This window comes from Lotus japonicus, chromosome 4 (genome assembly GCF_012489685.1).
Source record: "Lotus japonicus ecotype B-129 chromosome 4, LjGifu_v1.2".
NCBI classification, from domain to species: domain Eukaryota; kingdom Viridiplantae; phylum Streptophyta; class Magnoliopsida; order Fabales; family Fabaceae; genus Lotus; species Lotus japonicus.
The window spans coordinates 16,088,173-16,115,063 of record NC_080044.1 but is presented as its reverse complement, the minus strand read 5'-3'; the positions used below and the strand labels follow the sequence as shown (position 1 = coordinate 16,115,063).

Genomic DNA, 26,891 nt, shown 5'->3' with positions numbered 1-26,891 from the left:
AATGACTTCTCCGTGATGATGATCTTCCTGCCAAGAATATGAGATACCACTTGAGTATCATCGCAGTCGGCGTGCTTCCAGAATTCCTTGACCAACTTCTCATACACCGGTCCTCGAAGTCGGTTGAAGTAGTTTCCCCAACCTTGAGCTTGGACTTCAGGACGAAGATCAAACCCATTTGCAGCCAGGTTGTCGAGGTCGAATCTCCATTCTGCCAGGACTTGGAGTTCCTCAGGAGCAAATACGCAGTGAACGGCACAGCCCCGTTCTGCAATTGGAACAATCTGCTCTTGAGCTTGAACTTGTTCTTGTGCCGGGTTCTCAGAGCCCCTTTGACCCGTTGCCAAACCAACTTCCATGTGAGGGAACTGAGGTGCATCTGCAGTAGATCTTCTGGTTTGTCTCACCATTTTGAAGAGGTTGAAGGTTTGAGGTAGAAGATGAAGTTTGAAGGATGAAGAGAGATCGAGAGAGAAATCAAGAAAGAGGCGGTTTTGAAAAGCAGAGAGTGCGAGAGTGAAAACCGGAAGTGAACGAGAACGTGTGTGTATAGTGGGTTTTATCAAATAACCGTTGTTGATTCAAAAAGCACTTTAAGATCAACGGTTGAAAATTAAAGATAGATAGTAACAGTAAAATACACAATCACACACAGGAGATAAGCATATCTACACGCAATCATAACAGACTGTCACACGGGCACAAGGAATTATGCATCAGAAATTCTGACACACGTGTTGTTGTCTCAGCTTCAGAGTCAGTACCAGTGGGCACACACACTCTGATTGAGTTACCTTCTGGACTAGACATCTTCTGATCAAGAAGTATCATAGTCAGAGGTTCTGATCCATCTTCACTCTGGACAAAAGTCCATGTTTAGATTTTTCAGAATAAAATTAAATCTATCCTCTGCTAAGGGCTTTGTAAAGATATCTGCCCATTGATGGTCAGTATCAACAAACTTCAGAAGAAGTACGCCCTTCTGTACATAATCTCTAATAAAGTGATACTTTACCTCAATGTGCTTTGCCCTTGAATGCAAGATAGGATTCTTACTCAATGAGATTGCAGCAGTGTTATCACAATAGATTGGGATATTGCTCTCAAGGATCTGATAATCCTCCAGCTGATGTTTCATCCAGAGCATCTGAGTGCTGCATATTGCTGCTGAGATATATTCTGCCTCTGCAGTTGATAGTGCAATGGTTGATTGCCTCTTGCTTGCCCATGAGACTAGATTGCTTCCCAGAAATTGACAATTTCCAGAAGTACTTTTTCTCTCTGTTCTATCTCCAGCATAATCAGCATCACAATAACCTGAAAGCTTATACTCTGATGTTTTCTTATACATCAAGCCAAGGTTAGTGGTGCCTTTCAGATACCTTAGGATCCTCTTAACAGCAGTTAAGTGGGTTTCCCTTGGATCTGATTGGAAACGAGCACATAAGTGAACACTAAATAATATGTCTGGCCTAGATGCAGTTAAGTATAGAAGTGAACCTATCATTCCACGATAGAGCTTCTGACATACTTTACCACTTTTATCTTCTTTCTCCAAAATGCATGTAGGATGCATTGGAGTCTTGGCCACTGTAGATTCCAGCATATTGAACTTCTTCAGAAGTTCTTTAGTGTACTTGCTCTGATGGATATATGTTCCTTCTGGTGTTTGATCAACTTGTATTCCCAGAAAGTACTTTAATTCTCCCATCATACTCATCTCAAATTCAGCCTGCATCATCTCAGAAAATTCTTTGCATAGAGATTGATTAGCAGAACCAAATATAATATCATCAACATAAATTTGCACAATTAAGATATCATCTTTATAAGTCTTGCAAAAAAAGAGTTGTATCTACTTTACCCCTTACAAACTCATTCTCCAGAAGGAATGAGCTAAGTCTCTCATACCATGCTCTGGGAGCTTGCTTCAGACCGTAGAGTGATTTCTTCAATTTGAACACATGGTCTGGTTTCTTTTCATCTTCAAAACCTGGGGGTTGATGAACATAGACTTCCTCTGAGATATAACCATTTAGGAAGGCACTCTTTACGTCCATTTGATGTAGAACTATGTTGTGATTTACTGAGAAGGAGATCAACAGTCTGATTGCCTCCAGTCTTGCTACTGGAGCAAATGTTTCGGTGTAGTCTATTCCTTCCTGCTGGCTGTAGCCTTGAGCAACTATCCTTGCCTTGTTTCTGACTACATCTCCTTTCTCATTCAGCTTGTTTCTGAATACCCACTTCGTTCCAATAACATGGACACTCTCAGGCTTCTTCACTAAGCTCCAAACATCGTTCTTGGAAAATTGATTCAATTCTTCTTCCATGGCCAGAATCCAATCCAAACATCTATGGACTTGGGTTCAATTAAGGACACCAATCCTTTCAGACTCAGCAAGGTCTCTTCAGAGGGTCTGAAGGCAGATCTGGTTCTGACTGGTTCATCTTTGTTGCCCAGAATCAATTCCTTAGGGTGAGCTGCAGTGATTCTGCTCTTCTTCAGAGTTTGTGAGTTAAAGGGACCAGCTTCTTCCTCTGGTTCATCTTCCTCTGGCTCAACTTCCTCTGGAGCTTTGCCTTTGTCAGAAACATTAATGCTTAAATCTGCAAACTTTTCAACTAGCTTTGACTGGTCAGAGTCAAGCTTATCATCAAATCTAACATGAATAGATTCTTCAATAGTCTTGGCATCAGTATTATAAAATCTAAAACCTTTAGATCTATCAGAATAACCAAGTAATAGACACTTAGAAGACTTAGCATCAAATTTATGCAATCTATCCTTAGTATTGAGAACATAACAAACACAGCCAAAAGGATGAAAATAAGAAATGTTGGGTTTTATGTTCTTCCACAATTCATAAGGAGTCTTATTCAGAATTGGTCTCACAGAGATTCTGTTCTGAATGTAACATGCTGTATTTACTGCCTCTGCCCAAAAGTGCTTAGCCATGCCAGTTTCTTGGAGCATGGTTCTAGCCATCTCCTGAAGAGTTCTGTTCTTCCTCTCAACAACACCATTTTGTTGAGGAGTTCTGGGACAAGAGAAATCATGTGCAATTCCATAGGAATCAAACAGACTCTCAAACTTGTCATTCTCAAACTCTCCACCATGGTCACTTCTGACACGCACAATCCTACAAGCCTTCTCGTTTTGCACTTGAGCAATGAAGGTAGAGAACACAGCATGAGACTCATCCTTGCGGGTTAGAAACTTTACCCATGTCCAGCGGCTATAGTCATCAACGATAACCATCCCATATCTCTTGCCACCTATAGACTCAGTTTTCACTAGTCCAAACAGGTCGATATGCAGAAGTTCTAACGGCCTTGAGGTTGAGACAACATTCTTTGCCTTGAAAGGGACTTTTGTGAATTTGCCTTTCTGACATGCTTCACAAAGAGCGTCTGAAGCGAACTTCAGATTGGGTAAGCCCCTGACAAGATTTAGCTTGCTCAGCTGAGAAATCTTTCTCATACTGGCATGCCCTAACCGTCTATGCCATACCCACTGCTCTTCATTAACAGACAGAAGGCACTTCACATTCTGAGCCTCCAACTCAGATAATCTGATCTTATATATGTTGTTCTTCCTCTTGCTGTTAAACAGAACAGAGCCATCGATCTGACTTACAGCCCGGCAGGACTTTTGATTGAATATAACATCATAACCCTTGTCAGCTAATTGACTTATAGACAATAAGTTATGTGTTAAGCCGTCTACCAATAAAACATTATCAATGCATGGACTACTATCTACACAAATAGTACCAGTACCAACAATTTTACCCTTTTCATTTCCTCCGAAGCCAACTTCGCCTCCAGGCTTAAGTTTCAGCTCTCGGAACATACGCTTTTCTCCCGTCATGTGACGCGAGCATCCACTGTCCAGATACCATGATTGGTGTTTCAGTGGAGCTATCAAGGATATCTGCAACATAGATAATCTTGTCCTTAGGTACCCACTTTCTGGGTCCTCTTTTGTTAGTTACCCCAGAGGTTCTGATCACCTTGGGTGTCTCAACATAATATTTTAAAGGAATATTTGCATGATATTTAGTCATAGAGAAAGATCCCTTTTTAAGAGGGTTTTTAGCAATTTTAGCAGGTACAGGATCAGGCAATATGGTACCAGAGGGAACAAAGCATTCATACAAGGATTTAGCTTTAGACACAGAAGGCTCATTTCTAATTGGTTTAGAATAGCCAATGCCATGCATTCCATTTCTGCTTACGCCATAGATCATTGAAGCCATTAAGCTTCTATCCACGCTTTTAGCTAGGAATCTTTGAAAAGACTTTTCATACTTAGATTCATTTCTACAATCAGAGGCATCACAGGCAACAATTTCTTCTAACTTAGCAATCTGGTTCTTAAGCACAGAGTTAGAATTTACCAAACCATGATTTTCATTTTTCAAATCAGAAATAATTTTCTCATGTTCAGAAGGAGTCTTGGAGACAGCAGATAAGTTCTTTTTCAACTTTTTATGCTTAGACAATAAAGAGTTATACTTATCCATGATATCAGACAAAGCATGTTTCAGTTCAGAGGTAGAGAAAGAAGCAAATACCTCATTTTCATCGTCTGAGTTAGGATCTCCTTCTGATTCTGAGTCAGAGTCAACAGCTTCCTTTGACTCTGCTTCCTTGTCTTTGACAATTGCCATGAGTCCTTGGACTTCACCATCAGAGTCAACATCCTCTGACTCTGATTCATCAAATGTCACCATCAGACTCTTCTTCGTCTTGAAGTGCTTCTTTGGCTTCTTGTCTTTCTTCAACTTTGGACAATCACTTTTGTAGTGCCCAGATTCTTTGCACTCAAAACATGTGACTTCCTTGATTGAAGACTTCTTCTGGCCTGAGGACTCATACTTTCCTTTTGCCTTTCCAGAGCCTTTGAACTTGCTCTGCCTGTGCTTCCAGATGCGGTTGAGTCTCTTGGAGATCAGAGTCAGCTCATCTTCATCAGAATCTTCTGATGCTTCTTCAGATTCTTCTTCTTCAGCTTGAAGAGCCTTTGACTTCTCAACCTTAGCCTTTTCAGATTTGGATTTCAAGGCTATGGACTTTTTCCTCAGATCTTGCATCTCTGAGCGTTTCAGCTCATGGCATTTCAAAATGCTGATGAGTTCTTCTAAACTCATATTCTCAACGTCTCTCGTGAGCTCTATTGAAGTCACCAAAGGCATCCAACTTTCAGGAAGACACCTGATGACCCTTATGACATGATCTTTTGTTGTGTAGCTCTTGTTGAGAGGTCGTATGCCAGCTACAAGCAATTGAAATCTGGAGAACATTTCTTCAATGGACTCATTTGGCTCCATGATGAAGGATTCATACTTTTGGATCAAAGACAATGCCTTTGATTCTTTGACTTTCTTGTTTCCTTCATGAGACATCTTCAGAGATTCAAAAATGCCTTTAGCAAACTCACGATCTGTAATCTTCTGGTACTCCTCATAGGAAATAGCACTTAGAAGAATTGCTCTTGCTTTGTGATGTTGTGAGTACAGCTTCTTTTGATCTGCAGTCATCTCTGACCTTGGGATCTTCTTGCCATCTGCATCAACTGGACGCTCATAGCCATCCACAATAATATCCCAGAGATCTGCATCGAAACCCAGAAAGAAACTTTCCAGTCTATCTTTCCAATATTCGAACCTTTGACCATCGAACATAGGAGGCTTTGCGTTGTAACCATCTCTTTGAGTTTCACTGGTGGTGGCAGCCATTGTTTTTCACACCGGCCCGGATCACTGAACACTGTTAGGTGTGGTAATCAGAACTTGCGCTCTGATACCAATTGAAGGTATGAAAAACGGTAGAAAGGGGGGGTTTGAATAACGTTTTCAGAATAAAACTTCCACCTTAAAGATTTTGACAAATCTTTCGAGAACTTAAGTGCTAAAGATAAGAGATAGAAAAGCACACAAGGATTTTATCCTGGTTCACTTGATAAATCACTCAAGCTACTCCAGTCCACCCGTTAAGGTGATTTCTTCCTTCTTAGAATGAAGGCAATCCACTAATCAGGTAAGAGTTACAACTGCACTTGAAACCTACAAGTGACTAACAATTACACTGACTTAGCTCACACTAAGATTCACTCTCTTAGTCTTCTCTAGGATCCGATCAACCTTGATCTCCTAAAGGAACTAAACAAACTGTTTATCAAAGAATTGTTTACAAGAGATTTGCTTCTAAAAAGCTAATTGTAAACTCAATGAATTTCAGATGAAAGAAAGCTTAGAATATTTTGAATATGTCTTGCGCGTGTGTATTTCTTTTTCTTAGCCGCTTCTTTCAATCTTCAGCCTCTATATATACTCCAAGGATTAGGGTTGAGCATTGCATGGGAAATGCTACCGTTGGAGGGCAGTTCTGGAAAATCCAGCTTCTGCTGTGGCTGAGAACGTTAGGTAGGTCGTCAGGAAGGTACACTTGCTTTTGTACTTGGATAGCGACTTGACCTTTTAACCTAGGAGACTTCTGATCAGGGGAATACTTCATATTGGAACTTGTGAAGCCGGTTGATCAGAGTCAGAGGGAAAGCACAGATCCTCTGACCATTGTATCTTCTGATTCTGAACTCAGAGGGAAGAACATGGCCTTCAGAGTTTCTTGCTTCTGGACTTCAGAGTTTCCACTATTCAGCTTCTGGATCTTCAGAGTTTTCTACACCATCAGAACATCTGAACCTTCAGTGTTTCTTGGTTATCAGAACTTCTAGATCTTCAGAGCTTCTAGCGACTGAGTCCACATCAGAGTTTGTATAGCTTCAGAACTTCTGAAGCTTTTCCACTGTTCATACTGAACATGGTGAATGCGAAAGCGTTGCTTGGGTTACCCTTTATACACAGTGCTTCTGATTTGTGTGAGATTGAGTTGAGGTCAGCGCCTGTAAATAGCACACTCAGAAAAACACGTTAGAGTACCACAATTGTTCATATCAAAAGGTTAACTTGTAATCATCAAAACATAGAGTTGTACTACTAGATCAAAACTTGATCTTACAATAATTTATTATCAAAGTGCTGCTAAAGTGAGTAATGACACAAAATTGTGTGTGAGCATCAATTGATTAAATTCCATTTTAATTACTAATTTAAAAAAAATTAAAAAAACGTGTGGGCTATTTAAAAAAAAATAAAAAGATAAAAAACGCCAACATGGTTGGCGATTTATATAAAAAACAAAAAAAAATGAAAACGCCAATGCTATTAGCAATTCTTTAAAAAAATAAATAGAATATAATTGATGAGTTGAGGTGAATGATGAATATAATTGAATCTGTATAATTATATATGGAGTATTATGTTGACATTGCATGATTGTTGATTAATTGAATGTGTGATATATGATTGTATATAACTGCATTATATTTTTATTATGCAATTTATATATAATGAAAGTCTCACCCTTTCTGTTGTATTGTTGTTCTCCGGAACATCAACCAGGTGCAGGAGGATCTGGAACTAGCCATAGTGGTTAGTAGAGGAGATGACAAATGTCATGTCTAGTAGAGTAGGATGATCATGCCTAGGATGTAACACTGGGGGTTTCTGTTATGTTTTATTCTCATTAGAGGACTATATATTTTCTCTAAATGTTTTGGATTTATGTAGTTGGCCTTTGTGCCTAATTCTGTAGATTGTTGTCCGCTGCGTTATATGCATGAATCATTATTTATGATTATTATTTTGGTGATTTGAACAATGTATATCCTCTAATGCATGTTTTACTCCCTCGGTTTTTCACGATGAAAACATAGATCTATTGCTGCCTTCTTCCTCCTCCTCCTTCAGCGTAGCGGCCATAGCGCTACACGCTATAGCGCTATTGCGGATTTTGGGCTCGCCGCTACGCGACGCTATCCGCCATTAACAACACTGGAAGACACCAGGCTATATAAGGTCAATACAAACAAAAATTTAGAAGGATTAAAAGGATGGACAGGCTACAAATTATGGTATGTTTTGTTTGAGTACATTGAAAAAAGCATTTAGAATCATCTTCATGGAAATACTTGGACACACGTCTCCAACCCATTTATCCTCACTACGACTTGAGCTATAATTTACGGAATAAAAATAGTAAACATGGTATATTTTTTTTGCTACAGAAAACACATTTTGAAATTTCTAGTTAGTTAAAACGGAGAGAGAGAAGTGTGACATGTGTACTCTCAAGGCCTTCTTTTACTCTATATATTGTAGATGTAGATTGTAGATAGATTCACGCAAACCTAATTTCATTCTCGTCGTTCCTCTTGTTCGTTCTCTCAAGGTTTGTCTCGATTTTCTCTCACTCCTTCATACAATCTGATTAGGTTTAATCTTGTTTGTTATATTGTCTGTGTTTTCGTAGTCAATTATACGTTCAGTTCTTTCCCCTATCAATTTCGAAAATTTCAATTGCTTCTGTTGGATATTAGGGTTTTGAGATTCAATCCTTTTCCCAATTTTCCATTCTTACAATTCCATTATCCTGTCTGTCTAGATTTTCGTTGTTAATTTTACTGGTTCAATTATTCTGCTCAACGCGTTCACTAATTTTGATTCTTTCCCAAATTTTGTCATTTAGGGTTATGTTTTAGTTTGATATTATTAGGGTTTGTGATTTTATTTCCAATGTTTTGCTCTATTATTTTCAATAGATGCAAATCTTACTACGAACCTTGTCCAGTGACTACATCCCTGTCGAGGTGAAGGGTTCTGATTCCATTGACAGCATCAAAGCTAAGATCAAAGAGAAGGAAGGCATCCCAGCTCATATGCAAAGGATTATCTTTGACATCCACGACGTCTCCAAGGAGACCTTGTCACTGAGAACCATCAACCTTGACGACACCATTGACACCATTGATAATGTGAAGGCCAAGATGACCACCAACAGTCAAGTGAAGAAAGCCGGAGGAGAAGAAGAAAGCACAGAGATAGAGCCAAACAAACTTGCTGATGATGATGATGATTCTGATCATGATGATGATGAAGAAAGCACAGAGATAGAGCCAAACAAACTTGCTGATGATGATGATGATTCTGATGATGATGATGATGATGATGATGATGATGATGATGATGATTCTGATGATGATGATGATGAAGAAAGCACAGAGATAGAGCCAAACAAACTTGCTGATGATGATGATTCTTATGATGATGATTCTGATGCACGTACTGGATGTAGTATTTGCGGATGTCGCTGCGGATGTGGTAGTTTTCTTAACCCTAATAGGGTCTGTATCCATCACTATGAAGAATTAGATCATATTCTTGCGTGTCTGGAAGACAGTGACGATCCCAATGACAAGTTATTGTATCTAAAGCGTAAGGCTCAGTACGATGATTTGATTTTTGATCTTTCGTAAGGCTGGGAAGCAGTTGGAGGATGGCAGGACTTTGGCAGATTACAATATCTAGAAGGAGTCAACCCTGCATCTTGTCCTGCGCCTTTGTGGTGGTTTCTCAAGTGTCAAAGCGCTTTCCTCTTCTGTGTCAGTTCCCTTTGTGCTGGTTTCCTTTTGTTTCTTTTATCCCAAATCCAGTCTTTGACTTGTAGTTTGCAGCCCCTGTATAGTGGCTGTAACTATGTTCTAATGTTTCTGAACCTGCTTTAATGATTTCATTCCCTTATGTTGAAGTTTTAATAGGGTAATGTCATGCTTGTGTTTCACTAATGTCATGGGCTCGTTTATTGTTGTCTCTTTTCTTTTGGTTTGTTGCTGGTTTTTGTATGCTCATTTAGCAATTGGTGCTGGCATTATTAACTTCTTAGTGTTGAGACCAAAATGTATCATTCCAAATTGCTATGAACCAAAATGCAGTTGCCTTAGCAAAACCAAATTAAGTTTTGTAGGTAGATCTCTTGGAGTAGATAACTATTGCTAAATATATAACTAGTAGTAATAATCTTAACACTATGACTTGCAGGCAAATGTGTTGAGTTTTCCAATATAAGTTCCTTTCTGTTAGTTTGGCATCTAAACATGAAGTCCTCAGTTTAGCTCTGCAGATTGTGCTCTTTTGTGGTAGTTGAAATTAACACTTCAAATATAAGATATATGCCCTCTTTCCTTTTCATTCTATAAGATATATTCCCTTGAAGATATCAATAACTCTCAAGATTTGATTGTGACATGTTCAGGATGATTGAAATTCTTCAATTAGAATTGTTAGACGTACTGGACGCGTTATGCATCAGACGATATAGTCTTGGAAGTTTCCTTCATATACACAAGCATACATGCTCAAAACTCATCTGACATCTCTATATTAGGAACAATCTCTTAATTTGACCAATTCTACATGGGGATATCAGGTTTTCTCATAAATTTTACATTCTGTTACCAGGTTGAGTCTCTTAATGTAGTGAGGAAGAGTCACGGTGTATGTGTGTTAATTTTTTGTATACAATGGACAAAATAGCAGTGATGTTGAATGAACTAAACTAGGGAAGGGAATATTATGGATCAGACTCTCATTTGGTACAAGGTAAAAAGATGCACAAAGTTATGTCACTAATCCTATTGGCACTACTTTACTTTTGGGTTAACGATGTTTTTGGTCCAGATGAAAAAAGCGAGATTTAATTTTAGTCCCTCATCGAAAGAAAGTTGCTAAAAGATCTTGATGTTTGGGAAATAACTCACTTTTAGTCCTCATATGAGGCTTAACTCCAACAACTATGCCCCATAAACGTATAACGCTTTACTTTTCTTAATAGTTTAAGTAATTTAAGAAAGACTGCAAAGAAACTCTCAATTTTCCAGTTACATACTTATAACAGAATTGTGAAGATGATGATGATGAACTTTTGAATTAGTAGACTACATTCAACACACCGGAAGGAAATGATTCTGTTGCATTGGATCTTAGCTCGATGGGAAAAGGCGAGGCTTGGGTTAATGGACAAAGCATTGGTCGTTATTGGATTAAGTTTCATGATTCCAAGGGCAAACCCTCACAATCACTGTAAGTTAATCCACTAGAAAACCATTAAATTCAATCTTGTTAATTGTTGTTATAAAGATTTTCTAGCTCATATTGTTTATATGCTCTAACTAGAATCACGGTGCTGAGATAGTGCTAGTTAATGCTGTCAATGTGTTATGGTGGTGCAGATATCATGTGACTCGGTCTTTCCTTAAAGACAAAGCAAACAACACTTTGGTTTTGGTGGAGGAAGGTGGTGGGAACCCTCTTCATATCTCCATCAACACTGTTTCAGCACTCACAGATTTACATGATAACTTTTCTAAATTATCACTCACTTCCTCCGTTTAGTATTGTTTATCATAAAGAAAGAAAACACATGTAAATCACACACATACAGAACCTGTTTCCTTTTCAAGGCTAGAATGAGAACATTTCTTGCTTGTAACATTATTAAAATATGATTAATATAAAAAATTAGTAATTCATATGATCTTTGGTCTCATGTGACAAGAGATGGTTATTTATTTCGAAAGAAGAAAATCTCGTGTTCATTTGCGATCAATCCTCTGAATAGAATTGAAAAGATAAAAGTTAAATTTATTGGATTTTTTCTTATATTTAAGATTTTATAAAAATGTGTCAGAAAATTAGTTCATGTTTGATATACAATGAAAATCAGGATGTATATAAACCATATATGGGTACATGTGATTTTTGACCTGCTATAATCAGTCTTAACATGTTTTCTCGGGGCCATTTTAATAAATTAAAAACGATTGGGGTTAATCTCACAAATTGTGTAATGATAAAGGACCTTTTGTTGAGGCGCTTCTGATTCGGCTAAACGATGAAGGAAAACGCTGCCGTGAGAGGTGAATACGTCGTGATTGCCGTCGCTGACGGCGGTAAGGCGTGGAATTTTGATGGTGGCTCCGACAACCACCTTCTTGTGCAGAAGGTCATGCAAATTGTGATGTTCGTTGTTAGTTTCACGGTGGTTGGAATGTGCCTCCACAACTATGCGTCTTCGCTTGGATTCATCTCGCACTACTTCGTTGTTTATAGGGGTGTCAAATGGATGAGTTGGGTGAGTTTAGATATGGATTTTAATGGATTGGTTAAAGCCAATACATTAACCCACTAGTGACCCATTAAAAACAGCTCAAAAAATCAAACCCATCCATGACCCATTTAACAAAATCTCATCCAACCCATCCGTTAGTGATTTTCAATGGATGGATATCCAACCCATCCATATACTTAATTGACAAAACAAAATTATACTTAATTTTTTAAAAAGTTAACAATTCGGGCCGAAACTTAAAAAGTCGGTTTGAAACCCTAAAACCGACTAAAACTCAAAAAGTCGTGGTTAAACACAATAAGTGGGCCTGAAACCCTGAAATCGGTCAAAACTCAAAAAGTCGGGCCGAAACTCAAAAAGTCAGCCTAAAACTCTAGAATCGGCAAAAACTCACAAAGTCTGGCCGATACTCAAAAAGTTATGTCGAAACCCTAAAATCGGCCAAAACTCAAAAAGTCGGGCCAAAATTCAAAAGTCGGTCCGTTTCAAAATCAGTAACTACCTAGAGAGAGAGAGAGAGAGAGAGTGTGTGTGTGTGTTTGTGTGTGCGGGCGTGCGCGTGTGCACACACGGTATAGCCTCAAATATTATATATTCAGTTTCCTTTCCAGCATTCAGTTTTGTTTAACTAATGAGAAAACATACAAATTAGCGATTTGTCAAATTTGAAAGAGTTTGACTAGATGGCATGGCATCGATGATTAAGCAGATGATATTTGACGATACATGGTATTTGACGTGTTAGTAACTAAAACTACAATTACGAATATGATTCTATATATATACAAAATCCAAGAAAAAATAAAACTACTCCACCAATTCTTTACACATCACCACCAAGGGCCCCCACCAATCGGTCAAACCTCACTTTCCTCAATGCCCTATAACATGCAGACACTGATTTACTTGTTTACAAGCAAAAACGAGCAGATGCCAGCAAAACGTGACAACAAAAAACGAGTGAAGGGCGTGGAGGGCAAAAAAATTAGATGTTACAACTTACAGTGTCAAAATTTGTAGTTTTTCTCTTGGGTGAAATGTGTAGAGCATTAAGCTTTGCCAAGAATTGATCCAGATTGGATTCATCTGTATAATGTGATTGGTCCCATAGATCCACCAATCCCCCACTTCCTACTAATTCAGTGACTCCATCAGAGTGGTCAACTGAACTTTTCGCTGACAGAAGCCTACACAATTGATCATGCCCAAAGCATTAGAAACTAAAAATAAACCATGATGCTTAATATTCACTGAAATAACAAAAGAATCAAGCTTGTACTGAACATATTTCCTATGTGAGGGCATACAAATTCTAAAAACTTAAGCCCAAGTTTTTTTTCTAGAGTATATTCACCCACACGATGGTGAGAGACTAATCTCTTAGGGTACTGTCACACACCAAAGTGGGGACCGCTTTTAATAGTGTTGTTTCATAAACAAGGATCTGGATCAAACCCAGAACCATATGAAACCTGAGCCCCTTCCACTCAAACCAACACTTTGTTGGTGGCACACAATAATCCTTTTGGAATCTAAGATTGCCAGGACAGACATACATATAGATTATAGCATATACAACACAGGTTAATGATGCTAATTCGCCATTCTCAAAACCATTTGCCGTCATAGTAAAGTAATAACATTCTGCATTTCTGCATTTAGAGAATACCAGACAACATGTATTCATACCATAGTTGTCAATAGCGGCAAATAGCGCCGCTATCGCGGCGTCGCGTCGCGTAACGGCTGCTACCCGCGATTCTGGGCAAATCGCGTCGCGGAAACGAATCGCGGCCGTCGCGGCGCGAATCGCGGCTCAATCGTGGCCAATCGCGGCCTGTAGCGCCGCTCCCATATCGAATCTTTAAATGACAGAAAAACCCATATTTTTAAACCGTTGGAGTTTTATAGTCAGGGGCAAAACAGGTAATTCGAATGAAATTAGGTCTACTTTATTCTTCCTCTCTTCCTTACTCTCTCATTCGTGTTGAGCCGTTCACGAATCAGTGTTCTGCTTCTTCCTCTCTTCCTTGCTTGGACATTCCACCTCTTCCTCTCCTTCTCCGGCGCTCTCCTTCTCCGGCGACAAGCTCTCCGGCGAGAGCTTCTTCTCCGGCGACATACCAACGAGGTTAGTTGTTTTCTTCCTTCTCTCTCTCGGTTTCCTCTTCTCTCTTTCCCTCTCTGTTTTTTTTTTCCACTTTTCTCTTCTTTCCCTCTGTTTTTCGTTTACCTCTTCTTTCCCATCTTCCTGTTTCTATTTCCAGCATCTGTTCTATTTTTCATACTCTGCTCTGTTTTTCATTTTCCTCTTCTTTCCCCTCTTTCTGTTTCTATTTTTGGTTTTGTGCTCACTTTCTCTTCACTACAATAATGCTCTGTTTTAGTAATGCTCACTCCCTATTCTGATTTCTGACCAGCCATGGCATCCCCCTCTGAACCAAACGACTGTGAGGTTGTAAATAATTGCAAGCGGGCTGAAAATGGGCTTTACAAGCCTATAGGAGACAACATTGATATAGCATGGCAGTGGAACAGCTTGAAGAATCCACATGATAGGAAGAGAGTAACATGTGATTTCTGTGGGGTGACAACTTCAGGAGGAATTACAAGGGCAAAACGTCATCAAATGAAAAAAAAGGGAGATTGTAATTCATGTAGGAAAGTTCCAGAGGAAGTGATACTATTGTTGAAGGAAGCTCTTGCTAAGAAACAAGGGCAACAAGAACACTTGACTGAATTGAATGAAGATGAAGAGGAGGAAGATCAGTTGCAAGAAATTGTGTCAATTAAAAGTGGGAAAAGACCTATAAGTTCAAGTGGGGCTTCCTCTACTCTTCCTAAGAAGCCAAATGTTAAAGGCCCCTTGGATATACTTTTTATGAGAGATCCGGAGACAAGCTTGAAGTTGACAAAAGCGAAGAATCAAACAAGCATGATTGATGCAGGTGATAAAGAAGCTAGAGCAAGGACAATCCAATATATTGCTAGATTCTTTATTCGGAATAGCATTCCATTCAATGTTGTGCGATCAAAGAGCTTCAAGTTGATGCTTGAGGTCGTTGGAAGCTATGGCCCTCACTTGAAAGCTCCAAGCTACCATGAGATGAGAGTCCCCCTCCTAAAAAAGGAGTTGGAATACACCAAAAACTTGATGAAGAAAAATGTGGAAGAGAGAGGAAAGCATGGTTGCTCGATTATGTCCGATGCTTGGACGGATAGGAAGCAAAGGACTTTGATTAATTTTCTAGTGAATAGCCCAGCTGGATCTATGTTTGTCAGGAGTAATGATGGATCTTCATACATGAAGACCGGAGAAAAGTTATTCACTTTTTTGGACAGCCTTGTTGAGGAGATTGGTGAGAAGAATGTTGTGCAAGTGGTGACCGACAACGGAAGCAATTATGTATTGGCCGGTATGTGACGTTAACTATTACTTTGTTAAATACTTTATTAGTGTGTTAGTGATAATGTGTTGCTCTTGCTCATTTCAATTTTTTAATTTGGAATGGGGTCTTAGGTAAAATTCTACAAGCTAAGAGGAAGCACTTATTTTGGACTCCATGTGCTGCCCATTGCATTGATTTGATCTTAGAAGACATTGGCAAGCTTAAAAGAGTTCAAAAGACCATCAAAAGGGGTATAAGTCTTGTTGGCTTTTTCTATAATCACACTTTGGCATTGAACATCATGAGAAAGTACACCAACAAATCAGAATTGGTTAGACATGGAGTTACAAGATTTGCCACCACATTTCTCACTTTGCGAAGGTTGTAGACTCAAAGAAACAACCTTAGAAAGATGTTCACTTCCGATGATTGGACAAATACTACCTTGGCTAAAGTCACTAAGGGGAAAGGGGTAGCAAATGTGGTTCTCATGAACACATTTTGGAATGACGTTGCTTATTGTCTTAGGTCTATGGGGCCATTGGTGGGTGTCCTAAGGCTTGTTGATAATGAAAGGAAGCCGGCAATGGGTTACATATATGAAGCTATGGATAGGGCTAAGGAGGCTATTAAAAGTGGTTTTAAAGGAAATGAAAGCAAGTACAAGGAGATTTGGGCAATTATTGATAATAGGTGGGAATGTCAACTTCACCATCCATTGCATGCTGCGGGACATTTTCTGAATCCAGAATACTTTTATGATAATCCGGATATGGATCGTAATCTAGAAATCATGGAAGGTGTCTACAAATGTATTGATGTACTTAGTGAGAATGATGAAGTGAATGATAAAGTTACGCTTGAATTGGCTACGTATAAGGTGGCTGGAGGCTTCTTTGGAAAGAAACAAGCCGTAAGAGCAAGGAAAACAATGTCTCCGGGTAAGTGAGAACCATGCTCCTTATTTAGATTAAATCTTCAAGCATCATGAACTAACTTATGTTGCATTATCATTGTAGCTGAGTGGTGGAGGTCCTTTGGACAATGTACTCCTCATTTGACGGCACTTGCTATTAAAGTGCTAAGCTTGACGTGCAGTTCATCCGGTTGTGAGCGAAACTGGAGTATCTTTGAGCATGTAAGTTAATACTCTATTTATTTATTTTTATAAAGTATTAGTTTAGAGTTTAGACTTTAGAGTTTCATAAAATAATTATGAAACTAACATTTATTTTATATTATAATATAGATTCACTCAAAGAAGAGGAGTCGCCTTGAGCATCAAAAGTTGCAAGATTTAGTCTATGTGAAATACAACCAAGCTCTTAGAGAAAGATTTGATTGTCGTGATGCCATTGACCCCATTGCCCTAGATGGCATTGATGATAGTAATGAGTGGTTGTTTGGAGAAATGGGTGGAGATGGAGAAGAACATGCTGAAAATGATTTGGTTTTTGAAGATGATGACTTAACTTGGGGAGATGTTGCAAATGCAGGAGGTGTTGATGAGCCCTTGACATATACTAGAAGGACATCAAGAAGGGGAATTGATGCTGCCACTACATCTTCTACTACTAGGCCTTCAACTTCAACCACTAGAGGCCGAGGGAGAGGACAAAGAAGAGGCAAGGGAGTGGTGATAGAAGAAGTTGATTTGGAGAGTGAAGAGGAAAGTGAAGAGGAAGAGGAGGTGGGGGAAGAAATCTACCACACGGACACAAGTGAAAGTGACAATGAAGAGGATCCCGAGCTAGAAGAAGATGATGATTGATGATTTCTTATGTAGCTAGGAGTCTAGTAACTCTTATTTTAAATTTCAATGTTGTTGTTTCATGTTTTAAATCTTGGAGGCTTGAACTTCTTTAGTTTTTAAACCTTATGACTATTAGGTATTATGAATGTTATGAATTTTAAGTAATATTTGTCATGTTTTAGTATTTATATGTATATTGAATTAAACTGTTATTTATATTTAAAAAAAATCAAAATAGCGGTCATCCCGCTATCCGCTATCCCATTTTTGGGGCCGGCCGCTATGCGCCGCTATCCGGGATTAACTACTATCAATATACTTCTCTATCTCAAAGGCCCAGTGCCCAACTAGTGTTGATGGGCAAATTATTTAAGATGGCAGAAGATCACCATTCCCTTGATGTTCTGCTATATCAGAGGCTACAATGGCTGATGCTTGAAGTGTCTTACCAAGCCCAATATCATCACATAAAATTCCATGAAGCTTGGAACGCTTTAGAAAAGCTAACCAATTTATACCTTGGTGCTGATTGCTGGAAGCACAGGAAAAAATATATAAAAGGCTAAACTAACAGATTGCAAATCTATTAATCTAATAATATATGAAAAGATTATTGACAGAAGTCATGAATCAAGCAACTAGAAGAAAAAGAAAAGTGCGTAGTGGGTGGACTGTCATGGATGAGATCAAATAGGGTTGAAAATTGAAGATCAAGCTAGAAGATACAGGGATTGAGCACCACTGGAGAGATATCATCTTCAGTGTGAAGACTTAAACAAAATGAATTTATAGAAACAACAACCAGAACTATGAGAAGGTTTAAAACTGGATTTCAACATTAAACCATGCTTCCCATGCAATTTCATAAAAAAAATCCACCATACTTTCATCATCCATTCCATTAAACCTGGAACTAGATGAGCAACAAGTGGCAAATGGAATAAAGTTAGCAATATTACCCCAACAAAAAAAAAACAGAAGCCCAATTTACCTTCTCAATGTTACTTTCAATTTAGTGCAAACTTATACTCTTCAATATGAGAGTAGTCAAGTAGTTGCTCCGGAAAATGTAGATTTCTGGACATACCTTCCCCTACATTTAGTTTTTTCTCAAGCTCTAATAGGTCCTCCAACCACAGATCCTTAGATTTTTTTTTTATAAGCCCACAGATCTGCTCTCATTAAATTATCCAACTCCTTCTCCTTTTCAGCTTGCAGCTTCTTAAGACTTTCAAAGGTCAAAGTGCACATGGGCAAAAGATGTTCATAGTTTTTGGCGCCTCCAACATTTTCCCCTTTCTGTGACAAAGGTTTGAAACCATTACCCTTCAGTTTCAACACCAATTCAGCTTTGCTCATGTTTTTGCTCAGCACAATCATGTTAAATACAACTTCTGAAATGAATCTAACTTGGTCTTTAAGTTGTCGAACACTAGGCGCCTGCAAAAGCATAACCAAATTGCATTTCAGTTCTTACTAATAGGTTCAGAGAAGATTAAGTATATTCCCCATTGCCAATATAAAAAGAGAAGATAAAGACATCATATTCTCATTGAATAACTCACTGTTCTCATATCATAGCACTCAAGCCTATATTTACAGAATTCTTGAAGAACTGCATAAGAAAGAAAACATTGAATATTAATTAAAAACATTGATATGTTACTATTACTATTCAAACAACTCAGCATACAAAGGTTATACTTTGCTCAGGACTATCGTATTTCTGAATTCTTGCATTCCTATTAAAAAGATACATTCTGCTTCTGGGGATTTTGGAAATCAACTTGAACTCAACGAGAAGCTCCTTTTCCGTCATCTTTGTTTCCAGCTTCAGTTTGACTTTTATATCAACCATGCTATTATCTCCATTCTGCCAGAAAGCCTGCATGAAGAAAATTATTGGAATGAAAAATTACCCAACTTAACATAAACCAAGTAAATTTGTATATATATATATACATATATATGGTAAAGAAATGTTTAGGTCAGTTACCTCAATGAGAGGATGATCCTTAAGGAACTTCTCATATTTTTTAGTCCAGGTGCTGACGGGCAGCTCTGTTATTCTAAAACTTTGATCATCAATTACTTCAACTTTACCACTCACTACATACCCCTCCTCTATACTTTTATCAATGGTTCCCTTAAATCCTTTGTACCAGGGAACCATTGGTTGCAACTTGTCATCATTTAAGAAACACTTAATGTTTGCAATGATATCCTTGGGGTTGTAGCAGGGGATGGAACAATTCCAGCCTGTCGCAATTCCGCTAACACCATTGACAAGCACTAAAGGTATGATAGGAAGGTACCTATGTGCCAAATGGAATTTGTATTAGTATATTGTGTTTCTTAGTAGATACTAAGAACAAACAGCCTTTGAAAACAAAAGAGCAAAAAGAAAATACCACTCAGGTTCAACTGAGATTCCATCCTCATTCAAGTATTTGAGAAGTTTAATGTCAATCTCGGGGAAGAGGAAACGAGAAATAGGGTTAAGCTCAGTGTATATGTATCTTGGAGATGCATGGTCTTTGCCACCCTGGAAGAGCAAGTTATTGAGTAAGTACTACAAAAGCATGGAGAAAATTGAAACAAAGTTCATAAGCAGTTTCATCTCACCTGGTTACGAGTACCAAATTGACCGTTTGCCATCAGGAGATTTATATTCATGCTACCAACATAATCTCGAGCCATTCTCATAAGGGTGGTAGCCAAACTGGATTCATCATGATGGTAAGCAGAATGCTCAGCTACATAACCAATAAGTTTGTCCACTCTTATTTCAGTGAACAACTCTCTCTTGAATGCACCGTAAAGGATCTTCCTTTGGGAGGGCTTCTGACCATCTATCAACGAAGGAATGCACCTCCGTACACTCGCCATCGAGTACAATATAAATTCTTTCTGTAGAAAATCCTTGTAGCAGATACTAAGATCTGTATAATCGCGATAATCGCTAGACTGCAAGAAAAGAGAAACGACTTTTTATTAGCTTCTCTACAACTAACATGTGTATAAATAAAAATGTGTCTACCACCTTAAATTTAAGCCTCAATCCCCTCCTTTCTCTAGTCTTTGACTTCGAGAATGCAATATTAATGGCATCTAGATCCTCATCGTTGCGCCAAACAAAGTATTTTCTCTGAATTTCAACATTTTGAAAGAATTCTTTCCCTTCCTCAGGAGTAAAGCTACCCAGCCCCTATAGAAAAACACCAGAAGCCAAATAAGGAAAAACTAGAAGAAGAAAAAAAAACATGTGGTTCTACAAGTTAAAAACACCACCTTATAGTACTTGATTCTCCAATCAGAATTCCCCCAGTTCTTCCACCATTTTTCATATTCGGGATATGAATAAAATGATAATTTTTGAATCCCATTGCAATGAAAAGCCTGTGTGATTTCCAAAGCGTAAAAATGATAAGTATAATAAATGATAAGTATCATTATCAACAAAAGATAATTTCTCATACTTACTTATGATAGAATCAAGGGGAAACCTATTACTTCTGTTTATGTCAGAAGACAGAAAGAGTAGGTCTGTTAGTAGCTTTTGGGGTTTAATATGTAATTAGCCAGAATTATAATGGCTAGGAGGTTAAACAGTAATAAGTAGTTCTTAGGGACTATTCTGTAAATAATAGCTATTCTGTTAGTACTTCTATAAATAGAAGGAAGTTAGTTAGGAATAGCATCTTTTGGGAAGTTGAAGGTTGTTGGAACTGAATCGTGGGATTCAGTGTTCTTCTTCTCCAAGAGAATTGTATTTCCCCTTTTTCCCAAAATTATCAATAAACGATGCTTCTCAACTTCCAGAATTCAGTGTGAATTCTGGAGTGAGCTTTCTTCTTGATTGTGTGTGTGTGATTAGGTGTAATCTGGTACCGGTTCTAACAACTTACCCTTATTATGGGAGTGATCAATTCAGACAAAAAATATGGAATTCTAAGCAGTGATGGGCTGAGCATATAAAAGAAGTTTATCAATAACCCCTTGATGTGAGATCCATCATAGTCCTGAACAAAAAACAAGGTAGTAACCAGTACGTTAAGACAAAACAAAATCAAAACATGATTAAAAACTATACAATCTTTAGGCAACTTACCTGATCAGCCATATACATCACCCGACCATATCTAAAAGACTCCATGGACTCGTCTATACTCTCTTTCCTTGGTTTTTTTTTTTTGGTCAATTCTTTCCATGTTTTTTTTTGGTCAATTCTTTCCTTGGTTTAAATCCGAGAATTTTCAATATACCTCGAGTTTTAGCCTTTTTTATAAACTCCTTAGGGTTTGTCTTCATCGCATTTAGAAGTTTGCCATTCAATGCAAAAACACCAAAATAGTCCCGTTGCGCGTCAGAGAGCGCAGCCATCTATCGTAAATTGAAGAAGTTTATTGTAAATTGAAGTTTATATGAAAAATAAAGGGGAATTGTAAATTGAAACTGAAGACTTACAACAAGGCTCATCGCAGAAATCCCCTCTGTCAATATCAGGGTACACTGTTTACGGTTCGGTCCACCAGCTTCATTGGCGTCTTCGAGGTTTGGAATGTCACAGAGTTTCATGGCGGTGGGAGAGGAGATTGGCGTCTGATTCGGAGGAGGGGGTTTGAGAGGGTGAGATTAGCAGTGGCGGTCGAAGGAGGGAGGCCGAAGGAGCGAGTCGTACGGCGGCGACGGTGGCCCTGGGCGCGCTGGAGGTTGCTGGACGCTTGGTGTTGTCGTGCGTGAAACGTGTTGGTGAGATCGAGAGTGAGTTCGAACGCGTGAATAGAGATTCAATCTAGAAGGTTCTGGTTCTTTGGTGATTTTATTATTTTAGTCCCTTAAGTTTATTTGTTTTCATCTTTTGCCCATTTATTCATCTTTTTCGTGTAACATGGCCAGCCAACACTCATGAGCCTGGGCCAGCCAACAAATGTTTGGCCCATTCCTTCTTTTTTACAACCAATTTTTTTTTTTCTTTGAGAATTTTTTTGGGGGAGCCTGGGCACCTGCCCTAGCAGGCCGGGGCAATAAACGCGTTCGAACTCACTCTCGATCTCACCAACACGTTTCACGCACGGCAACACCAAGCGTCCAGCAACCTCCAGCGCGCCCAGGGCCACCGTCGCCGCCGTACGACTCGCTCCTTCGGCCTCCCTCCTTCGACCGCCACTGCTAATCTCACCCTCTCAAACCCCCTCCTTCGAATCAGACGCCAATCTCCTCTCCCACCACCATGAAACTCTGTGACATTCCAAACCTTGAAGACGCCAATGAAGCTGGTGGACCGAACCGTAAACAGTGTACCCTAATATTGACAGAGGGGATTTCTGCGATGAGCCTTGTTGTAAGTCTTCAGTTTCAATTTACAATTCCCCTTTATTTTTCATATAAACTTCAATTTACAATAAACTTCTTCAATTTACTCGCTCCTGACCAAGCCTGTGTGCTTTATCCATAGCCTGCAGGTTATTATTGATATAAGAAACTGTCAATTACAAAAACAAATATTGAACATTCCTTCCCCTTGAATGCAAGAGGAGAAATCTCCATGTTTTAAGCATTTGAGATGGCAATAGTCCAAGAAGGCACCATATACGCTCAACGCTGAAACAAGGCTGGAAACAACCCTGATTAGACGCTTGTTGAAAAAAACCAAATACAGCAATTAATTTTGTATCCCAGATCCCAAAATCATAGCGGTTAGAACTGAAATAGAATCTAGAGAAAGCAATTAATGGACCATAATCACCTGATGATCACGCATAGGATTCCGGTCATGCTCCACAAAAACAAGGGTGTCTGCAGATGTCAGGTTCAGACCAAATCCCCCGACTGCAAATAAAGAATTTTATATAATTTAAAAAACTTAAGCTACAATTACTAGAAAAATACATTGGCACAAGGTAAAAAAGTTGTTACCATGTGTTGTAAGCAGCAAGACATTAATGTTAGGGTCTGAATTGAAATCTTGGACGATTTTAAAATGCGTTTCTGGCTCATTTGATCCATCCAGCCTCAAATATTTGACACTAATGAAATAACAAAAATGAGAATTGTCATTATCAATTGGAATCAAAATCAATTGATTTAGAGCAGCATAATTCCATGAAAAAGCATGCAACATCTGTTCATTAACAAAGGTTTTATAATTTATCTAAAAGCTTTAAACGCAAGCATGTGAACTAAACAACCAATCTAGTATGATTATCTGGATGATAGTTCCAGGAACTTACTTCTTCATGTGCGTCTGAAACAAACATTTTTCAATTATATCTAGAAAAGCCTGCAAAACAAGCTATTGTTAAATGACAAATTCAGTAAACCATTTATTAATCTACAGAAATAAATTAGCCCTAAAGAAAAGGGTAATATTTACCTTGTGTTGAGCAAATATCAAGACCTTATGCTGCCCAACGCTAACAGCAGCCTCAGAACCTGAAGCATCAACTCCAATTCCAGACTTTTTAAGAATTTCAAAAAGAGCATCTAATTTTGGAGAGTGACGGAGATTCCCAAGTTCTAAATTGGCATCAGAGCCAGCAGGAAACAGTTCTGGGAATAAGCCAGGAATTGAATCTAGAATCTTCCTATCAACAACAAGCAACGGATGACTGCAGAGTTTTAGCAAGTATTGGAATGCCTGATGCATGGAATGGATTGGACGTCAAAAAACAAACTGATGAAACAATAACTAGCTGATTATTAAAAAAAATCATATTGCCTGGAAAACATGTGAAGCCGCTTTAGTAGTATGGCTACTTCCTTCTGCTGCAGCAGGTTCGTTTGTCGTTACAACAGACGACATTTCTTGCTTTGCAGGAGAATCAGAAAACTGTTCATAAAGTTTACGTTGTACATCGCCCAAATTACAGTATATGTAATGAATTATTCTGTCCGGCAAATCAGACAAGACTTCATCCTTTGTCCTTCGAAGGAGGAAAGGCACAACCTAGAGGATAGAGGCATCTAGTTAGAAGACAAAACACAATTTTGCAGTGCAAATGTGCAATAATGATAGAATTCTAAAGAACTGAATATATTATGAACAAAAATGAAATTTAAATATCATTCATTCTGACACAGTGATTACAGGATGCACATTGCTCGAGTATACAGCTGAGCTGTTTATTCAATTAATCAATAGTTAGTTACTGTGTAATCTGTTAAAAGTCTCTAACAGAATTAGTAATAGCTGTCATGTTAGATAGATTAGTTAGCTTAGAGGATAAGTTTCTACTGAGTGATATAAACTATGAATTTGCACATTCACCAAAGTCGGAGTAATAAGAAGTTTTTGCATTTCTCAATTCTCTTCTACTTCTCCATTTCCAATACCCATATCTAGACAGAGCTATATCATAACTGAATGTAAAGCTAACTAACAGAATCTACAGTCACAGAAGCAACAACAACTAAGCCAACAAAATAGCTCATAGCCTAATACAACAGACTATTATGACACAAGCAGTATGTGAACTTATCTGAAGAGAAAAGCAGGTTTTTACAAATAACAAGAGAAGATCGCCTGCTTATGCAATGCCTTCATAGCAAGTGCTCCTGCTTCAGCATCCTTAGCAGAGCGCTTTGGATCTCTAGCAGCTAAAAGTGGTTTTCCATATGTACCTTGGAACTGTTAAATCCAAATTAAATGAATGCCAGGTGAGACAACAATAAAAATGGATGATAAAATGAAAACCAACAATTTTTGCAACATCGTCCATTAAAATGATGAGCGCAAAAACGTACCTGTCTTTCTGCTCCAAGGAAACCAGGCATCAGAAAATCAAAAAGAGACCACAAATCCATTATGTTATTCTGCAGGAAAAGGTAACACGTTTATCAGATTAGTGCTTATCAGATTAGTGGCATAGGTTTTACCTTTAACGAGAAAATAAACTCGTTACCAACCTGTATTGGTGTCCCACTCAATATTAAGCGGTGTTGGGCTTTCAACTGCTTTACAGCAAGTGTAACCTTAGACTTAGCATTTTGGATTATATGCCCTTCATCTAAAATACAGTAATTCCATAACAGCTTCCCCAAATATTGAATATCTTGACGGACAACATCATATGATGTTATAATGACATTATATTCGCACAAATTAGCTCGAAGAAGCATCCGTGCCGAGCCAACATACTGAAGACTAGATATCACTGGATCCTCAATATACTTCTCTATCTCAAAGGCCCAGTGCCCAACTAGTGTTGATGGGCAAATTATTAAAGATGGCAGAAGATCACCATTCCCTTGATGTTCTGCTATATCAGAGGCTACAATGGCTGATGCTTGAAGTGTCTTACCAAGCCCCATATCATCACATAAAATTCCATGAGCCAATAACTTGCAATTTAGAATGACAAAAGAAAGCAGTCAATAAGTTTCAAAACCAGTAAATATATGAATAAAAAGTAGTCAAATGCAACTTGATTAGCCAACTTTTTCCTCTAGTTCCGATCCTCTGTAAGAGACAAGGTATCACTTTCAATAACTTCTCCTTCTGCAATCATATACTTTTTAACTAAACAACTTGGTCTATATTTTCATTTTACTAACTCTAATGATTGTATCAACTTCCTCCTAAAGTATGCTTTTTTTATAAATTATTTGCATTTGAAATGGTGAACGGAAGAAGAAGAATTTCAATTACCTGAGAAATTTTCGTTTTCGTTAACCGGCGATGGAGGATGAGGGTTCACGAGTTTTCCCTTAAGCTTGTGGTGGTTTGCGAGCGACGAGCGGTGGAGAAGGAGAAGGCGGCGGCCATGTGAGAGTCAGACACGCGAAGGGGTTTGAAAGTTGCTGTGTGTGGCTTCGACACACAAGATGAAGGAGGCGTTGGCTGAGCGGCGGTGCAACGAAGGAACAGTGGCAGAGGGAGAGGACGCGCGAGATCTGGAGATTTGGGCGCGGTTGAAGATCTGCAGAGGGAGAGAGAGAGCAAGAGAGCGGCTGGGAGTGAGAGAGGGAGAGGGGACCTACAGCCGGCGGCGGCTGGGCGTGGAAGGGAGCGGTGGCGGTGCACGGTCGGTGAGATGAGAGGGCGGCGGCCATGTGAGAGGAGAGGTTTCGATCTGAGTGTGTTAGTGAGCATGAGTGTTTGGAAATATTTTAACCTCGGAGTGTTTCTAAAGTTAAATATACTTATTTCATTACATATTACAAAATATATCATCTAGTTCAAATGGCTAAGGCCTTCCCTTTTGGAGACAAGTCCCAGGTTCGAATCTGGAGGAAAATTATTCATTTTTAAAAATAATATATTTAGCGACGGAATTTCTGTTAGCTTTCCGTCGCTAACTTCTTACAAAATTTACCGAGGGAATTAGCGACGGGAGGTCATCAGCGACGGCGTAAATCCGTCGCTAATTTGCAATATAAAATAGGTTAAAAAGCACTTTTGGCACCTGATGTTTTAAGTTTGTGCAAATTCTGCCCCTACTCTATTTTTGTCGATGTCGATGTTTCTACCCCTCATGTTTTCAAACAGTGCACCGTCTACCCCTCCGTCAGTCAGACGTTAACAAACTAACGGTATGAGCTGATTTGACTTTTTTTTTAATAATTTTTTGACCTGCCACGTGGAAATTACAAGTGAAATTGGAAAAAGGGGCATGGGAGATTCAAACTCAAGACCTGTAAGTAGCAAAACATGCATTTAACCAGTTCAGTTACATACATAATTGATATATACATCAAGCAAATTTAATTTATAT

General features: G+C 38.6%; 4 protein-coding genes across 8 annotated transcripts; 3 read left to right on the top strand and 1 right to left on the bottom strand.

The window, feature by feature from the left end:
- Positions 1 to 8,668: 8,668 nt before the first annotated feature.
- On the top strand, positions 8,669 to 9,382 carry LOC130712374 (ubiquitin-NEDD8-like protein RUB2). Its single transcript, XM_057562210.1, has one exon. It carries the CDS (start codon positions 8,669 to 8,671, stop codon positions 9,380 to 9,382), a length of 714 nt encoding a protein of 237 aa, XP_057418193.1.
- Positions 9,383 to 12,831: 3,449 nt separating this feature from the next.
- On the bottom strand, positions 12,832 to 26,278 carry LOC130712221 (DNA topoisomerase 2-like). 5 transcript variants are annotated; one of them, XR_009010864.1, is made up of 19 exons: positions 25,826 to 26,278; positions 25,084 to 25,518; positions 24,922 to 24,990; positions 24,681 to 24,805; positions 23,897 to 24,124; positions 23,552 to 23,815; positions 23,409 to 23,470; positions 23,095 to 23,204; positions 22,925 to 23,007; positions 21,084 to 21,197; positions 20,467 to 20,574; positions 20,219 to 20,383; positions 19,801 to 20,142; positions 19,587 to 19,720; positions 19,172 to 19,490; positions 18,880 to 19,060; positions 18,741 to 18,790; positions 18,167 to 18,615; positions 12,832 to 13,220 (listed from the first exon to the last, which is right to left on the bottom strand). XR_009010864.1 is itself a non-coding variant. In XM_057562060.1 (18 exons), the coding sequence occupies exons 5-18, from the start codon at positions 23,978 to 23,980 to the stop codon at positions 18,319 to 18,321; spliced, it is 2,313 nt and encodes a 770-aa protein (XP_057418043.1). In that variant the 5' UTR covers positions 23,981 to 24,124; positions 24,681 to 24,805; positions 24,922 to 24,990; positions 25,084 to 25,518; positions 25,826 to 26,278; the 3' UTR covers positions 18,006 to 18,318. The 5 variants fall into 5 exon arrangements, 3 of the variants coding, with proteins under 3 accessions (XP_057418043.1, XP_057418045.1, XP_057418044.1); XR_009010865.1 differs by lacking the exon at positions 12,832 to 13,220 and adding an exon at positions 17,449 to 17,707; XM_057562060.1 differs by lacking the exon at positions 12,832 to 13,220 and having other exon boundaries at positions 18,006 to 18,615.
- Positions 15,259 to 15,875, top strand: LOC130712226 (uncharacterized). The gene is made up of 2 exons (XM_057562065.1): positions 15,259 to 15,449; positions 15,554 to 15,875. Exons 1-2 carry the CDS (start codon positions 15,305 to 15,307, stop codon positions 15,808 to 15,810), a joined length of 402 nt encoding a protein of 133 aa, XP_057418048.1. The 5' UTR covers positions 15,259 to 15,304; the 3' UTR covers positions 15,811 to 15,875.
- Positions 15,835 to 16,371, top strand: LOC130712373 (uncharacterized). Its single transcript, XM_057562209.1, has one exon. It carries the CDS (start codon positions 15,835 to 15,837, stop codon positions 16,369 to 16,371), a length of 537 nt encoding a protein of 178 aa, XP_057418192.1.
- Positions 26,279 to 26,891: the final 613 nt, after the last annotated feature.

Bases quoted from the DNA above. Each gene is read 5' to 3' on its own strand.
- LOC130712226 (XM_057562065.1), top strand. From the start codon at position 15,305: ATGTTTGTCAGGAGTAATGATGGATCTTCATACATGAAGACCGGAGAA. The intron at 15,450-15,553 runs GTATGTGACGTT...ATGGGGTCTTAG, and splicing joins AAGCAATTATGTATTGGCCG to GTAAAATTCTACAAGCTAAG.
- LOC130712221 (XM_057562061.1), bottom strand. From the start codon at position 23,980: ATGTCGTCTGTTGTAACGACAAACGAACCTGCTGCAGCAGAAGGAAGT. The intron at 20,575-21,083 runs GTAAGTTGTTAG...GAAATCACACAG, and splicing joins TGATCACTCCCATAATAAGG to GCTTTTCATTGCAATGGGAT. The intron at 19,061-19,171 runs GTAACTGACCTA...TTCTTCATGCAG, and splicing joins AGGATCATCCTCTCATTGAG to GCTTTCTGGCAGAATGGAGA.
- LOC130712374 (XM_057562210.1), top strand. From the start codon at position 8,669: ATGCAAATCTTACTACGAACCTTGTCCAGTGACTACATCCCTGTCGAG.
- LOC130712373 (XM_057562209.1), top strand. From the start codon at position 15,835: ATGTTCACTTCCGATGATTGGACAAATACTACCTTGGCTAAAGTCACT.